Below are 18,371 nucleotides of genomic sequence, written 5' to 3' on the forward strand. Positions count from 1 at the left end.
GTACAGGACGTTCCTGTGAGATTTAAAGGCGACAAAATGTATTTAAACCCTCGACGGATCACGATGATCGATGTTGACTCAGTCAGAAGGCTTTAAAAGTAAAACGATAGCGGGGGCCCCCGTAAAATAAAGAAATAAAGTAGCCCAAAATCGGACGCCTTGTTTATCCCCTCCAGTGCGAACAAACACTTCTTTTTTTTTATACAATTGCCTGCCAGCCATCATTAGTGACTGCAATAGAGATGTTTTTTTTTAAAGGGGAAATAGCTCCCTCATACATTATTCAACTAGATCAGTGGAAGAAGAGCAAACACAGTAGAAATAACAACTTTGTGCAAAGTTTTTTTTTTTTTTTTTCCGGATCAGTTCAACTCACTTGTTTCTACTCTCCTCTACTCTGGTCTGATTTTTCCTTTTTCGCAGGAGCGGCTCTTCCTCACGTTGTCCAACTACATCTTCACGGCGATCTTCGTGACGGAGATGACAGTAAAGGTAAGATTTTTCTCACTCGTTCGCCTTCTACCACTTTTATCTCCTGCTGGCGCCCATCTCAGCTGACCTTGGGGGGCGAAAAAGTGGACGTCGCGACCCGGACAGAATGGCCCAATTTTCGAGTCTCTAAATTTTTTGGCCCTAATCCCCCAAAATCTGCGCGTTCTTTCCAAACTCCTTTTCGGACAAAAGTCCGGACACTTCTTGGCAACGTCCTCCAGGGAAGCTATTTTATAACTAAGGACACCACCAGGCTTCTTTCTAAATGAACGAGGGGAACGGAAAGAGACGTAACTTTTACTTTTTTAATTAACGGTCGCCCGGACATAACAACCACATAAATGGAAAACGACAGCAACAGTCAAATCTGATTAAAGACACTTAAAAAGATTGGTACCTTCCTCTCAAACATAATATTTATTCGTCTACTATGCGTTTCATGACCCCCCCCTTTTTCTTTTTTACGACGCAATCCAGAGACGTGATGCCTTTCAATCGAGACTCTACTGTTGATCGGCTTTGGCTCCTCCCATTTTTGGGGGAGTGAACCTCCCTGTTTTTCACTCCCAACTGCCTCTTAATTGATAATTGATAAATACATTATCCCGATTCCAGAGGTGGAAAGTAACGAAATACATTTACTCGAGTTACTGTATTGAATACTTTTTTTTTCGTGTATTTTGTATTTTTTAAGTCCAATTTAAAATCAGGATTTTGTATTTTTACTTGAGTACGTATATTGCTACTACCCTCACACCCCACGCTAAGTAACTTTTACTTAAAGTACATTTCAAACGAGCTACTTTTTACTTCCACTTGAGTAATATTTCATCAAAATATTGGTACTTTTACTTGAGTACAATATTTTAGTACTTTTTTTTTTTACCACCTCTGCCTGATTCGACTGTGATGATGAAGATGATTGGTTTCTGGGAAGAAAGTGTGAAGAAGATGTGCCATTTTTTGGCATTAACCCTTAAATATCTAAGCCTCAAAATAAGCCTTTGCTTTTTTTAACCACTTGCTTTTGCCCATTTTTTAAATATCTGGCAAGTTATTTACAATATACTGCACGTTAAATTAGTGTATTAACAATTTAAAATGAGTTTTATTGACAAAAAAACCACTGCAGTTGTACACAAACACCAGAGTTTGAGTGTTAAATTTGAAGTTTTGTCTCAATGTCCAAAAAAATAGGCCACAAAATTTAAGCTACTGTATATACACAGGTGTTTTTCCAACTCGGTGCTGATTCGCCGGCTTCCTGCAACAGCACGAGGAAAATTATCGCAATAACCGCATGTTGGCTTTGGCCTGCGACTTCTCAGCTTTCAGAGACGGTTGGAATTCCCCCGATAGCACAAATCGTCGCTTAATTACGACAATGCAAAGTCCGCGCTACGCTCGGTTTTAAAGCGGGTCAAAAGTCACTCCGTTCATATCAACTATTTTTCCGTTAAGTAATTGGTAGCTGAGTTTATTTATGTTTTTCTTGCTTCCATTAACCAGCCTCAGACACAGATTGCATCACATTCTTCACCATCGCTTCTCATTTTTATCCCGAGCTTTTGGAAAGAAGAGAAGACGCCGCGCTCACACACATCTGTGTTCACTCACAATATCACCAGAAACCTGAAGCCAGACTCAGGTCTGTCTGATACTCACGTGGGTTGGAATAAAGACACTTTAAGAGTGTGGAGGGTTTGAGACTGTTCTAGCAGACAGTGAACACACACACACACACACACACACACACACACACACACACACACACACACACACACACACACACACACACACACACACACACACACACACACACACACACACACACACACAACACACACACACACATTCTTGTACTTGCTGCATACTGAGGACCAGCATTTCCACTTTATAAATCACCACAATTACAAATATCTACTTCATGAATGACATCTACAAAGAACTACTGGTTGCAGTACCATAAAATGTCTGCAGGTGGAGCCCCAGAGCAAAAAGGGCTGGAAATTTTTTTTGATTTTTTTTTTTCTTGTTCCAAAATTTGACAAAATGTTTCATATTAAAGTATGTTGTTCAAAATTTGAAAAAAAAATTGTTACCCAAAATTTTTGGTCCAAAATTTGACAAAAACGTCATACTATACTATGTCGACCAAATTTTTTAAAAATTTTTACCCAAATTTTTCGGTCCTAAATTTGACAAAAACGTCATATTATACTTTGTCGTGCAACATTTGAACAAATCTTTGACAAAAAGTTTTTGGTCCAAAATTTGACAAAAAAAATTTGGTCCAAAATTTGACAAAAACATTTTGGTCCGAAATTTGACAAAAAACTCATACTATACTATGTCGTCCAAAATTAGAAGAAAAATTTTTTACCCAAAATTTGACAAAAACGTCATATTATACTATGTCGTCCAAAATTAGATTCTTTTTTTTTTTTTTTTACAAATTGAGTATAGCATGTTATAGCAACCTAAGGAAGTGATTTCAATGAAAAAAAGTGAGGACCGGCCAAAATGTCCTCACTTCGTAAAAATGACCTCACTTTGTTGGTTAAAAACCCTCATTGGTCCTCAGTATGCCGCAAGTACAAGAACACACACACACACACACACACACACACACACACACACACACACACACACACACACACACACACACACACACATAACAAAGTCTCGCCAGTTTTCAGGAGGCGCAGCTCTGAATGGAGGTCAGCGCAGGCGGAGGCGAGGAGAGTTCACGGGTGTCACTCATTCCTAGACTTTGTCTCTATTTTTGGTGCCGGTGCAACACAGAAAACACACACACACAGAGAGGGTTACGTTTCAGCTTTAGAAAAAATAAAACATGTCATGAATTCCGATGGGACCGTACCTATGTTCCCCGGGTCCTATGTTCCTGTACCTAATAACCTAGGTACGACCCCATTCCGATTATGGTTTTACTTTAGAATAGCAGCTAAAGCTCCAGCATTTCACCAAAATGTACATATTTTCAGGTTTAAATAGGTCAAATTGTACAATATTATAGAGTTCAGTGTCTTAGAAAGTCGACTTCTTCGGCCTCCATGTTGCCCTGTACCCCATTGTGTCCTCTTCTTCTGTCATTACACTCATGAAACGCTCACATGACGACTGACCAGAAAAAGATGCGCATGACGTCATGTTTTCGTGCCGCGACATCGGAGTCCAGGCACCGTTTACCAGCTAGCTCCGTTAGCTGCATTAGCTCCTTTTAGCTCCGTTAGCGCACCTAGAGTCGAACTGGAGCGGTCTGTTTATAAAACGAAAAGAGCAGCCCACCTGTGTACTGCGTATGTGTGCCTCTGTTTTTAAAGTTTAGCGTTACTTTAGAGACTCATTTTAACAATCCGGAGTCCCGTAAACATGACGTCACGCACGGCTTTTTCCGGTCAGTCGTCATGGAAACGTGCGTTAACGTGCGTTAACGTTGACGCCGTTAAACGCCATTGAAGTGTTAATGTTTGACAGCACTAGAAATAAGGGTTCCAAAAGCGTTCTTCTACAAGGGCTGAGGTTCTACCTGGAACCATTTGTATTTCAAGGGTTCTTGGTAACACTGATGGTGCCAGTAAGAACCGTTTTGATCCAGAGAACACTTTAAAACCCCTTTCCTGAATAATAATTTTAAAAGGGTCCTTGGCAACACTAAGGGTTCCAGATGGAACCTTTATAGAAAGGTTCCACCTCGAACCGAAAAGTGTTCTCCTATGAGGACAAGCCGAAGAACCTTACATGGTTCTAACTTAGCACTTTTATTTCTAAGAGCGTGTGTCCTCCGTCACAACAACCCTTGAACATTTTCAGCTACATTGCCGTATTTTGTGTTTCTGGGACTCTAAAGACTAATTATTTGCCAATTTAGCCGACAATTCAGCACTCTGCGTGGCCGTAAATTGCGCGACGGTTTGTGCTATCGGAGAAATTCCAACAGTTCCTGAAAATTGAGAAATTGCACGTCAAAGGAATTTCACAGTAATTTCACTCGCGCCGTTGCAGGAGGCTGACGAATCAGCGGCTTCGTCACCACGGTGGAGAGAGTTGGGGGAAAAACAGCTGTAACATAGTCTCCATTTTTTGGCCTGACATTGAGACAAAAGTGCTTTTTAAATAAAACATTTTAAGTTGCTAATACACTATTTTAACATATAATAAACTGTAAATAACTGCCAGATATTGCAAAATGGGCACAGCCATTCTATTATATAAAAAAAAAGTCCATACGGTCATTTTGAGGCTTAAAGGTGTTAAAGGTTTAGGAGATATTGTTGGAAAATATGGGGTAAATAAACGATTTGTTTCCTTATTTATATCAAATTTAGCATATTTGTCGTCCAATGTTCTATTCAGGCGAGGTCGAGTACAGTTTGCCGCACAAAGTCATGAATAAACAGAAAGTATCTGGAGTTTATCAGAGACCTGTTTGTTTCCATATAGATGGATTCATCTCTTTGATGATTCCCCCCCCCTCCCTCGCACATTAATCATATACCATCCACTGTTATGCATGGACTTACGTCAGCTAATGGAAATGAACTTCTTTCTTCCTTCCGCCTTCTCTCGTGCTTGTGTTGTTCAGAAATGCATGAGGCAAAAATCACTCTCCTCTCGGCCTGATTGAATGTATTTTTACTCCAAAAAAAAAATATATATATATTTAAAATAAGGTCAGCCGTTCGCTCTATTATTTTCTTAAATGCAAATAAGTTTACGGCCTGAATAAATGATGAGCACCTATGGAATCTGAAACGAGCCGTGCTGCCCCGAGCTCCAGGCACACGAATCGATACGCCGCACGCGAGAGACACCGAGCGTCCAACGGCGTCCCCGGTTAATCGTCGATTCGAAATTTCCCATTCGCGTATTTAGAGTTTTCATTATTTTTTTTACCTCTGTCCAGATCGTGGCGCTGGGCTGGTGCTTCGGCGACAAGTCGTACCTGAGGAGCAGCTGGAACATCCTGGACGGGATGCTGGTGATGATCTCCGTCATCGACATCCTGGTGTCGCTCATCTCCAACTCGAGCCCCAAGATCCTGGGCATGCTGCGCGTGCTGAGGCTGCTGAGGACCCTGAGGCCGCTACGGTAAAGTGGACTCATGAGTGGTGGGGAAATGTTGCAGTACAAACCCTGATCCCAGTATTGGTAATCTCTTAAAGCTGGCCCTAGACCGGACGTTCCAATTAACGCTGTTTTTTTTGGTGTGTATCTGCGTCATTACCTCGTTTATGAAGCCCTGAAGGTTCGTAAACAAACAGTTCAGCTATTCTTGAGAACGTTGTGTTGTGTTGTAATCTCGGGCTCAGCGAGATGTCGGAAAAAAACCCGTTCCCGTTACGTAAACAGCATTTCTAGTATCTTAATATCTGAATATCAGCCAACAATCAGATAAAAATGATCTAAGGCCCCGTCCCAATACCTCCCCTCACCCTCAATTTTTGCCCTAACCCTAAATTGTTCATGTTCTCGTGTAGGGGGGAGCAAGGGGGAGTGTAATTTTTCCCTTATAATCAGGGAAATTATAAAGGATAAGGCTTAAAACAAAGTGGAAGATGAAATTGCCCATGATGCTTTGCGAATTCAGCGAGCCGGCTGATGTTTTTCAACAAAGATGGCGGCCACATCTGCAGAGGAACAATTTTTTTTGCAAAATAAGCGCGTTACAATGTCGAAATGTGTCGGAATATGTTGGTTTGACATACATCCAAAGGACCGTTGAGCTTTGAACGCTAATGTCAGAAAATTACTCACACGCTAGCTGCTAGCTGATCCGGGCACTAGTCCGGGCACATCCAGTTGCGTACATTGAACCGCAGAAGAAGAATAACGTACGTTGTGGAGGTGTTTAACTTGCGACAGTGTCTTCTGACTCTGGGTCTGACTCCGGGTCAAGATCGTAAAAGGGACTGCGGGTGGGGAGTCGTGAAGAAGCTATTTTTAATGAGTAGCAGTGCATCCATCGTTCCAGAGGGGGGAGCTGCGCTTCTGAGAGCGGGTGTGCTGATTACGTCACTTCCGGGTATCGGCCAATCACAACACACTCTGTCTTCCGGGGTCTGAGATTTCGGTCTGAAACACCGTGGCTGAAGAGAGCTTCAGTGAGGGGAGATTTATATCTGCTTGTTTCCAGCAACTAGGAGGTTTTTGACCATAAAAACAAGTGAATTAACTCACATATATGTGCGATAGGACCACTCTATGGGAGAAATAATTTACCAAACTGGTGATAAAAAGGCAGTAAATCACAAATTTGGAGATTGCTTTTTACTCGTATCTCTCTCGCAGATTAAAGGAATATTCTATTTCATTGCAAAAGTCCTTTATTTCCGGCATCAAACTCATCCTTGAGAGCGTGGCTTCGCGTGGCTCGACTTGGCTCGCGGTCACATGCCCCTTTTTCGTTGTCTCATCTCATGAAGGGGAGCTCTTGAGGCTTTGTCCTCTCTTGAATATTTATCGCAGCTCTACAGACGGAGCCCGAGAATCAAATATTCACTTTCATGCTTGCCAATTTTACCCACTAAAGACCTCTTTTTTCATTCTTCACGATCCTCCTCTTTTTTTCTTCATTGTTGCCTTTCACCCCTGACTTCAAAGTTAAATCAAAAAGACGCGTTTTAAGCCAGAAATCACCTTTTTTTTTTTTTTTTTTTTTGCTATTCTCCAAGTCTTCTCTTGATATATAGATAGATAAGTTGTTTGTGCACTGCTACCAGAGCCGCTCGCCTTGAATTATCCCACGGGAGCGATTGAAAAAGCCTCCATTATGGTGGTCCATTTATAGCTAAAGACACAAAATGGGTGCTTTAACTTCACTTTCTCTTGTTTTTCCTTGTTTTATCACGGCAGAAAACAAATGTCTGGCATCGATTTCATACTTTCCTTTATTGTCATATTCACGCTGCACCGATGGCATTTTCACGGCTCATTTACGCAATACGATTAGAGACGAAGCAGGATTCCGCTGAATGTATGTGTTTATGAGTACGTGTTTACAGTGAAGGAAAAAAAACAATGCGTTGATGAGGTTCGGCTCATGTTTTTTTTAGCCTTGTTATGGAAGTGTTTTTTAAATGTCAGCAATTATCTGGTATTCATTGTGTTATTTCAACCAACGAAGAGTCGTATTTACCACTTTTTGCACCCGTGACTTTTCTGCATACTCGCATATTTCCGTAGTTAGTCTTATATGAGGGTCCGCGTCAGTCTAGAGCCGTGTTTTCCGTCATGGTACAGTTACGTTTTTGGTACAGCACGCTATGGTTTGGAACGGTAAAGTCCTGGGTCAGGCTTGCATTTCAACTGAGAACGGTACCTTTACTTGACACAAAAGACAACAAAGGAGGACATCCAGCAGCTCGTTTTTAGGAGAATAAACGGTGGGCATTGAAGAAACAGCGTTTCGAAAGGGTGTGATGATTTTCCTGTCGCCCCAATCAGCTGGCTATCTGGCCTCTAGCGCCACCTTTACCATACTGTATCATTACTCCGGTAACCCAATGGGAAGGCTACAGAAAAATGGAACATGGGGCGATTATTATTTTGGTTCGGTTCCTTATGGAAACGCAAAAAAATAGGGTTGATCTCACGATTCTATTAAGTAGTAGTGATTTCTCACATTTGGTTCACCCTCTTTTGTGTTTCCCTGGGATTTATTTTAGTGATTTATTTAACATTTGATCATTTTTACCAGGACGTCCCTTGAGTTTAAATCTCTTTTTTTTGAGCGAGATCAATACAATCGGTACAATAAAAGTACATATATACTTTCCTTTAGACCAGTTTAAGAATAGCATAGCATCAAGTGGTAGAAAATGAACCAATGAAGGGATACTTTGAGCACTGAGTTTTGCTCGTGCGGTTGCCGGTTTGGCTCCTGTTACATGAAACTCGGAAGTGGAACCGAAATGTGATATTTGAGAACGAACTCGGCGTCTCTGGAGGGGATTTTTCTAATCAGATTCCGGGCGACTGTGACAAACAGCGCACTTAAAAACACCCCCACCCCGTACCTTGAATCTCCCTCAAGTTGCACACACACTGTCCTAGTTAATCCCTGCAGGGCAGCGGCGGGATGAGTTCTGTATTAATGTCGAGCAGGAAGGGTTTTAAAGTCAGATTAGAAAATGTGCAGCAATTACAAGAGAGGAAAATATGGGAGTTTAGTGGAAATATTCTCGTGAGCAAAGGTCAGCCGTTTCTTCGAAGACGAAGGCAGAGGAAGAAATAAGATTAGGACGGGAGGGAAGAGGGTGAGTGAGGAGAAGAAAGAGGAAATTACGGTTCTTGGCATCTTGGCTTTCTCCTCCTCGGCGGCTGCAGACGAGTTATAGGAAAGCAAGACTGTAAAATCACTTTTTACGGCGCTAACTCACTTTCAATCCGAGGAGGGAGGAGCGCGGCGTTAGAGAGGCGGCCGCCGCATATCAAGCCAATAGTCCTGGGTGTTCAATTTATGTTTGGTGAATCCACTGCCACTTACAAATACGTAGAAGATAATTTAACAGCACCTACCTTAGTTAACTTTGACGTTTGAAGTTTCTTTGTCAGTCTGATATAAAGATGCCAGAGGGAAGTATAGGCATAAGACAGAGTTCTGGTTACTTTGAGACAAAGGAAAACATGGATATTCTTAGACATTTGGAGCAGTTGAATTTATTCCATCACTCGCGTCTCCACAGCAACAGCGAGGCTCCTTGCACACGGCGTAGCGTCGTCTCTGTGAGGATGCTGCGCAAGCGTTTTTTACTTTACATTCACACTGAAATGAGAGTCCATTCAATCTGCTGTTTCACGCACATGTAAACGATCCCCGCTCTGTTTCCATTCACTCGCCCTACACGGCTGCTTGTGGATGTGATACTATGAATCTAGCCTTGGGTCTGTAGCATGTTCACTGTCCCACTTAAGCATTTAGCATACTGGCCTTTTCACATGAACGCAGACACATTCCCCTCAGACGTACACCATCTCTTGCATCTTCAATGATCCATTTGCCCTGATGCACTTTGACAGTGAGCTGACTTTCTTCTCCAAAACAAAAAGTATCTCGGAATGACTTGAAATTTACCATCATAATAGTCGGCATCGCCCTGAACAAGGATCCGTTGAAAATATTTCCAAAGCTCTTAAGGAATAATTTTAATGAATTTTTGAAATTCAGGAAATCATCCATTGCCCTGATGCACTTTACAAAAAGTATCTCGGAATGACTTGAAATTTACCATCAGAATAGTCACCATCGCCCTGAACAAGGATCCGTTGAAAATATTTGCAAACCTCTTAAGCAATAATTTTAACGAATTTTTGAAATTCAAGAAATATCCATTTGTCCTGATGCACTTTGACAGTGAGCTGAGTTTCTTCACAAAAACAAAAAGTATCTCGGAATGACTTGAAATTCACCATCAAAATAGTTGGCATCGCCCTGAACAAGGATCCGTTGAAAATATTTGCAAAGCTCTTAAGGAATATTTTTAATGAATTTTTGAAATTCAGGAAATGATCCATTTGTCCTGATGCACTTTGACAGTGAGCTGACTTTCTTCACAAAAACAAAAAGTATCTCCGAATGACTTGAAATGTACCATCGTTATAGTCGACATCGCCCTGTACAAGGATCCGTTGAAAATATTTGCAAATCTCTTAAGGAATAATTTTAATGAATTTTTGAAATTCAGGAAATGATCCGTTTGCCCTGATGCACTTTGACAGTGAGCTGACTTTCGTCACAAAAACAAAAAATATCTCGGAATGACTCGGAATTTACCATCAGAATAGTCGGCATCGCCCTGAACAAGGATCCGTTGAAAATATTTGCAAAGCTCTTAAGGAATAATTTTAATGAATTTTTGAAATTCAGGAAATGATCCATTTGCCCTGATGCACTTTGACAGTGAGCTGAGTTTCTTCACAAAAACAAAAAGTATCTCGGAATTACTTAAAATTTACCATCAGAATAGTCAGCATCGCCCTGAACAAGGATCCGTTGAAAATATTTGCAAACCTCTTAAGGAACAATTTTAACGAATTTTTGAAATTCAAGAAATGATCCATTTGCCCTGATGCACTTTGACAGTGAGCTGACTTTCGTCACAAAAACAAAAAGTATTTTGGAATGACTTGAAATTTACCATCATTATAATCTGCATCGCCCTGAACAAGGATCCTTTGAAAATATTTGCAAAGCTCTTAAGGAATAATTTTTATGAATTTTTGAAATTCAGGAAATGATCCATTTTCCCTGATGCACTTTGACAGTGAGCTGACTTTCTTCACAAAAACATAAAGTATCTCGGAATGACTTGAAATTCACCATCATAATAGTCGGCATCACCCTGAACAAGGATCCGTTGAAAATATTTGCAAACCTCTTAAGGAATAATTTTAATGAATTTTTGAAATTCAGGAAATCATCCATTTGTCTTGAGGCACTTTGACAGTGAGCTGACTTTCTTCACAAAAACAAAAAGTATCTCGGAATGACTTGAAATTTACCATGATAATAGTCGGCATCACCCTGAACAAGGATCCGTTGAAAATATTTGCAAACCTCTCAAGGAATAATTTTAACAAATTTTTGAAGATCAGGAAATGATCCATTTGCCCTGATGCACTTTGACAGTGAGCTGACTTTCTTCTCAAAAACAAAAAGTATCTCGGAATAACTTAAAATTTACCATCATAATAGTCGGCATCACCCTGAACAAGGATGCGTTGAAAATATTTGCAAACCTCTTAAGGAATAATTTTAATGAATTTTTGAAATTCAGGAAATGATCCGTTTGCCCTGATGCACATTGACAGTGAGCTGATTTTAGTCTCAAAAACAAAAAGTATCTCAGAATGACTTGAAATTTACCATCATAATAATCGGCATCGCCCTGAACAAGGATCCGTTGAAAATATTTGCAAACCTCTTAAGGAATAATTTTAATGAATTTTTGAAATTCAGGAAATGATCCGTTTGCCCTGATGCACTTTGACAGTGAGCTGACTTTCTTCACAAAAACTAAAAGTATCTCGGAATGACTTGAAATTCACCATCATAATAGTCGGCATTGCTCTGAACAAGGATCCGTTGAAAATATTTGCAAACCTCTTAAGGAATAATTTTAACGAATTTTTGAAAATCAGGAAATGATCCGTTTGCCCTGATGCACTTTGACAGTGAGCTGAGTTTAGTCTCAAAAACAAAAAGTATCTCGGAATGACTTAAAATTTACCATCATAGTAGTCGGCATCGCCGATAAAGAAAATGATCCATTTGACCTGCTAAAATGTCCTCAAAAGAATGGATTTGAACCAAAATTGTGTCCTTGTGTCATCAAACGGCTCCAAAATATACACCAGAGTAACTCCATCACCCATCAGTGTGTCCATAACACTCTATGCCACACACACACACCAGGACTCCGACCAACAGGTCCGTTCATTGATAACGCCCCTCCCCTTCATATTTTGACCCCTGTCAGCTCGGCCTCTCGGCTCATCTATCACTCGGTGATGTAATTACCCGGAGGCCTCTCTCTGCTGTCGCTTTCCATTTCTTCCCCTTCGTCCCCACTTTTGCTTGTGAAGATGCCGACGGTGGCCAAACGAACTCGGCACATTCGCGGTAATTGCTCATTCTTGAAGATTATCGTTCGTGCGACACGTTCACTCGCTGACCCGCGCCGGTCACGATTCTCCTAAATTGAGCGGCGGCTCCGAGATTAATGAGTGGGGACGTTTGACAGCTGGAGAGGAAGTTAAACAAAAAATAAGAAGTATACAGTATATTCCTGCAACCTCCCAGTCCTATTTCCTATTTCTTTCTCGCAGCATTTCTTAATTATATCCAATGTTTGCACTGGGGGAACACGGCGGCTGCCGCTTATTGCCCTACTTGTTGTTCTCTCTCTCACTCTCTCCTCGGTGTAAAGGATCTGCCGGTGCAGTGGAGCTCATCTGTGCAGGTGTTCAGCACTCTCCGTCCTGTAGCACCAAAAACAAGGGCAGACTGGATAAGACGAAGAGACGAGCACTAACTTTGTCCGTTTCGGCTCCTCCTCCTCCTCCTCCTCCTCCTCCTCGTTCTACCGCATTTTCATCGTATGCAAATAAACATGCATGTTTGTGTCCTTTCATCATCGGAGTGCGTCGACTCATAATAAGAGGCTCGTCTCTGCTTTGTTGTCGTCTTAATAAGCCTCAAACTCGATGGATGGAGGTTGTTGAATATGTGAATGCAGAAATGGGTGGATGTGGAAACACACGTGTGTGATTTTCTCCTTTCATAGAATAGAACAGATCTTTATGTCATTGTTCTGAAAAGACAATGAAACCACGTTTAAAAAAAAATAAAAAATAATTACAGAAAGATAAAAACGATCACAGTGTTATCATCGATTACACTAATAACTGAAATTAAACGAGACATCTGCAGCTGTTTGTCACCGTTTTTGTTGAGATTCAACTCAAATCTGTCACGCACGCCTATGCAGCTGTTGCCCACTAGCACCTCCTGTAGGCCAACAGCAGCACTACATACACTCCAAGACGGTTTTCTTCAGCAGAACCTCAAGAGAGAGGAGGCAGCGAGCTCCAGAGCCTCCATAAGCTCGTTATTCCCCCCGATCAGTGTTATTGATCGGTGGGATTGGCTCCTTATTATCTCATGTCTTTCTCTTTAATGTGCTATTGACTCTTTATTCACTCAACTGTCAACTCACGGGGGTTTAAAACTGTGCAATTCAGACAAATAGACCCCGGCAGATTATCACTTCGACAGCCCTTTTTTGACTGTGTCGCCTCTTTTCCCTATCATCATCATCATCTTCGTCTTATTGATTGCGGCGTGCGTGTTGCGTTCAGGGTCGCTCGTGCATGGTTTCCGTGGGATCTTGTGTGTTTTTCCCCCAGCGCGGATGCTCAGTCGCCGTGCCGCTCGGTGCCAGGTCTCACGCTGACACTAATTAAACATGCTAATCAGTCCATTGGCTTAATTAGATGTGTCTGTTTCCTTGACGGGGGAGGAATTTAAGGAAGCTGAAAGAGAGCGGGAAATGAATGAAAGCGCACAAATTGGTGCACGTTTTACCAGCTGTAGTAAACAGAGCAAATCAAGGGAAATACATGTGGTGGATGTAGAGGTTATAGAGCGCCGCAGGCATCGATGTGCCCAACTCACACACATACACACAGCACTAACGTCCCCGTTATACGCCATGTGTTACAGGGTGATCAGCAGAGCCCCGGGGCTGAAACTGGTGGTGGAGACCCTGATGTCATCACTGAAGCCCATCGGCAACATCGTGGTCATCTGCTGCGCCTTCTTCATCATCTTTGGCATCTTGGGAGTGCAGGTGAGGAGTCAAATTTGACATTTGACGAATACCCTCAGTTCAGTCTGATAACGCAGCAGAGCTTTTTTCCACATCATTACTTATACATTAGCACTCTTGCACTCGTTAGCCACATTATGAGGTGGAGTGGACACTTAATAAAGTGGCACGCTGTGTGGTCTACATCTGCTCCTGGGTTCTTAGATGCTCCTCTACATGTCTTTTGATTGTTATTTGAGTTCCTGTTGCCTGTCTATCATTCTCCTTTGACCTCTGAATCTCTTGGACTGAGGCATTTTTCTGCCACTCAGTGGATATTTTCTCTTTTTTTTTTTACAACCATGAAGATGGTAGAGCATGGAAATACGAGTAGATCACAAGCTTCTGAAATTCTCACACCAGCCTCCCTGACGATCGTGCCACGTTTTAAAGGTACAATATGTAGTATTTATGGGTTTATATGACCCAAAATCCACTTTTTTATACATATTATGTGCTCCTGCATTGTCTAGTCGCTGTATAATAGTTTTTGTTTCATTTTCGTAGTGTTTTAAAAAGTCATGTAAAATAACATGACCGCGGACCTCGGTTTCATAGCCACTGTTAGCAGCGAGACGCCATGTTTCTACCGGAGCCTGTAAGGACAAACGCGAGAGAACAAAACAAGCGTCTCTTTACTTGTAGCTGAAGTCCCGCCTCCTCTCTCTCCGATTCGTCTGCTACGGCCGCGGTAGCTCGCCCTCTCCCTCGCCTCACAAACTTCATCTGCTGACACGGAGAAAGACGACGAGGACGACATTTGACCGGCTGAGGATACCGTATCGCTCAGGGAAGGGAGGGGGTGAGCAGAGCAGCAGGTCTTTGTTGTAAATGTCAGCCTCTCCTCTAGATGGCACTATAAACTACTTATTTCCCCTTTAAAGCTTGAGGGTCGGGTTTTAACTCCAGCAGGTTGTCTCGGGTTGAACCATATCGCCATCCCTTAATATATTGAGTTACAAAATAAGAGAGTCAAGGTTGAGATGGTTTGTTCCGGTGCAGGAGGGAAGTGAACGTATTGGACCAAAGGTTGTTGAAGATGGAGCAGGAGAACAAGAGGAAGACCACAGAGAAGGTCCATGGATGTTGTGAAGGAGGACATGAGGACAGTCGGTGTGACCGAAGAGGACACAAGGGAGAGGACATAATGGAGGCAGATGATCTGCTGAAAGAAGAAGAAGAAGAATTCCAGGAAACGTCTAGCAAATTGAAATGTAAATGCAAACAAGCCGAAGGTTTTTCTCAAAGTTTTGAAACCTGTGACCTGAAGCAGTGAGGTCTTGTTGACCGGACTCATGGTAGACAGCAAAATATCAGCTCGACAGTAAGTCGAGATGCTGGTTAAAGGCCCGAAGATGATGTTGGAAACGGCTGCGAATGATGAACCCGAGTCTTGGGCAAATTTGAAAGAACCGGAGCTCGAATCCGGCCGTCGTGGAGATGGGGACAAACTGGAGATAAACAAGAAACGCCAGGACAACGAAAAACCATCAGAAGCAGAAGGTTCTGGAGAGACTCCGTTAAAATGGGAAAGTGGTTGAGGTTAAAAGCCAACAATATAAAGTTGAATGTTAAAAACATATCTGCTCTTTCTCCAGCTCTTCAAGGGGAAGTTCTTCTTCTGTCAAGGTCTAGAACATCACGTGAGGAACATCACCAACAGGTCAGACTGTGCGCAGGCCAACTACAAATGGATCAGACACAAGTACAACTTTGACAACCTCGGACAGGTACGGCCTCAAAATTGCTTCGCAGCTACAAAGAACTGTTTGAATGTGAATATTTGCACGACCTTTATTTGTCTTTTTTTCCGTTCTGTCTCAGGCCTTAATGTCTCTGTTTGTTCTGGCGTCAAAAGACGGCTGGGTGGACATCATGTATAACGGACTGGATGCCGTAGGAGTGGACAAACAGGTAGCGCTCTGTTGACCTCAGTATACGCACAACCCGTGCAAAATACCTCCGAATATCCCTAAAAATCCTCCGTTCCTCTCCATGTTCCAGCCAGAATTGAACTACAACCCGTGGATGCTGCTCTACTTCATCTCCTTCCTGCTGATCGTGGCCTTCTTCGTGCTCAACATGTTCGTGGGCGTGGTGGTGGAGAACTTCCACAAGTGCCGGCGCCACCAGGAGGCCGAGGAGGCCAAGCTCAGGGAGGCGAAGAGATTGAAACGCAGGGAGAAAAAGAGACGGAGTAAGGAGAAGGAGCTGGCTGGTCGGTAGTCTTTCCACATCTTTCTGAGTCCTGCTTGATTTGAGCCTGAGCCTTTTTTTCATTTTATTTTTGCTTCTTGAGTTGGTTTGGCCGAAATCTGAGTAAAAAAAAAAACTCAGTTAGTGACAGCAGTGCCGACGATTATCGCTACTCTGCGGTAGAACCCTCCCCCTTTCCCTTTCGAGTATCTTTATTTCAGTAGCCATTTGGCTCGATTTTGTTGAAGTCCAGTGGTCACCTGCTTTGACTCTGCAGACTTGCAAAGACTCTTCTTCAACTCCATCATCCATCACGTTTGGTGTTGAGAAAAGCTTCCTGCAGAGCGAGGATAGCTGACCGCTGGTGTTAGCCCCACCCCCCCACCCCCACCCCTCCTCCCTTACCTTTGCCTGGTCTTCCGTAGACGCCGTGCTTGGGTTAGCCCTTGGGAGCATGCCCGGTCAGTGCTGACAGATGGGGACTTGCATGGTGTTGGTTGGGGGTATACAGAGCTAGAGAGAGGGGGACTTGTTGATGATTTAATTGCGCCCCCCCCCCGATCAAAAAAAAAGGAGATGACCCCCCCTCCCTTCCTCTCTTCTGCATGTGTGTACAGCCGCAGGGGCAGGGATTGACCCAAATCTGGAAGTAGGGTTTCCCCTGTAGTTTAAACTCAGTTGGCTTGTAGGAGTGATATGGAATTCCCAGTTTGTCCCCCCCTCCCCTCCGGCTGTATCGTAGTTGATGACAAACTGCTTGGTTTGTTTTTATTTTTTGGTTTGTTAATTCTTTCCACTGCCTCCTACGACCAAAAACACCAGCACAAACATCTGATAGTATTCCCCCGTCTGCAAAAATTTGGTGTCTAACTATTGTTTTTTTTACATATCCCAAAGGAGCAGTGGACGATCTTTAAGCTCAAATTAAGTTATTTTTTAATATATATATATATATATGGAAACTTTATCCAGTAACCTGATATGTTTTCGCCCGAGCTCTTGAGAAAATACACATAGATGTTGAACTTCCTTTTTCAGGAGGACCGATGGAGGAAAACCCCTTAGACCCTTGCACACTAACACAAAGAGGCATTTCCCAAGTCCATTCCCCGAAGGTTTTTTGTTATTTCCTTCCCTGATTTTTGTTGGCTTGTCGCTTTGGAAACCTTTTTTTAAGATGAAAACAGGGCTTTACGTTGGTTGAGAGGCAAGAATGCGCACTGGTGCAGAATATACCGAAAGTTTCTACGATGGATCTGGCGAATGTTTGCTTGGGTGTCGGAAGGTTTCGGGTTGAGAGCCGACGGCTTGTTTGTCGCTACGAAAAAACCAAAAGAGCAAGTGTTTTATCAAAGTACTGGACTCAGAATTACTGGAAAGACAAAACACAGGGACACAAACCAGCTGAAACTTTGATCGCTTCCTTCTGGCCTTACTCCGTCCCTCTTTCCCTCTTTCTTTCTCTTTGACTCTCCCCTGTTTCTAACCCTCTGCCCGTCCTGCCTTGCTTTCTTTCTGCCTCTCCCTGACTAACACAGTCTCATTCCTCTAGATTTAATGGTTCCGGGGGTGAGTTGGGCCCTTTCTGACGGCACATTAAAAGGTACAGAGTTTCTAGCATGATCTGTGTGTCCCTTTTTAAACCTACCCACCACCACCACCACCGACCACGAACCACCCACCATGGTGGCTAGACTTCTCAGTTTTCAGTGATCACGGGAGGTAGGGCCCCATCCCGCGTCCCCCCGCCCCCCTGCCTCTCTCCCATCAGCACTCGGTCCGCTGGACATTGCTGTTACTTGTTTTCTCTGTCGTGGCTTTGTCCTTCACAGCTCTTCCACACCGTCCGCGATCCATCCACAGCACCACTGCACCACTGCACCACCACAACAACAGGAGAAGAAGGCTTTGGTATAGTTCAGTTGGCAGATAAAAAAGAGATGGAGATGAGGTGAGGCAGGTGTTATGCACCAAGGAGCAAGCAACTCGCCTCAAGGTAGAGGATTCCCCGAGCAATCGTTTTCCTTGCAGATAAGGACGCTGTTGTCATGTTGCAGTGGGAACATGGTGAATTTACTGCTACGGGTGTCACAGGACATGGGTAATAGAGGTTTTAGACGGGTTGTAAAGATGAAATTACGAGACACAACAGAGCTTTGAGCTATGCATTTGAACACTAGGGCAATAGGCTACATGCACAATGGATCCTCCGCTGAGCAACCGTGGCTTCCCGTACGCTGGGCTGCTTCCAGTAGATCGTGTTGTCGTTGTTATTTTCACGGAGACGCT

General features: G+C 42.9%; 1 protein-coding gene across 1 annotated transcript in view; it reads left to right on the forward strand.

The window, feature by feature from the left end:
• cacna1g (calcium channel, voltage-dependent, T type, alpha 1G subunit) overlaps positions 1-18,371 on the forward strand; it is a gene marked incomplete at both ends in the record, with an annotated part of 267,406 nt that overhangs the window by 206,351 nt on the left and 42,684 nt on the right. Inside the window, 7 exons of the mRNA XM_083903756.1 lie at positions 424-492; positions 5,423-5,607; positions 13,742-13,868; positions 15,485-15,616; positions 15,711-15,800; positions 15,891-16,104; positions 17,635-17,685. Of these exons, the coding sequence (XP_083759882.1) occupies positions 424-492; positions 5,423-5,607; positions 13,742-13,868; positions 15,485-15,616; positions 15,711-15,800; positions 15,891-16,104; positions 17,635-17,685 (868 nt within the window). The remainder of the gene's footprint in view (positions 1-423; positions 493-5,422; positions 5,608-13,741; positions 13,869-15,484; positions 15,617-15,710; positions 15,801-15,890; positions 16,105-17,634; positions 17,686-18,371) is intronic.

This window comes from Microchirus variegatus (genome assembly GCF_963457635.1).
Source record: "Microchirus variegatus genome assembly, chromosome: 17".
Classification (NCBI taxonomy): Eukaryota; Metazoa; Chordata; class Actinopteri; order Pleuronectiformes; family Soleidae; genus Microchirus; species Microchirus variegatus.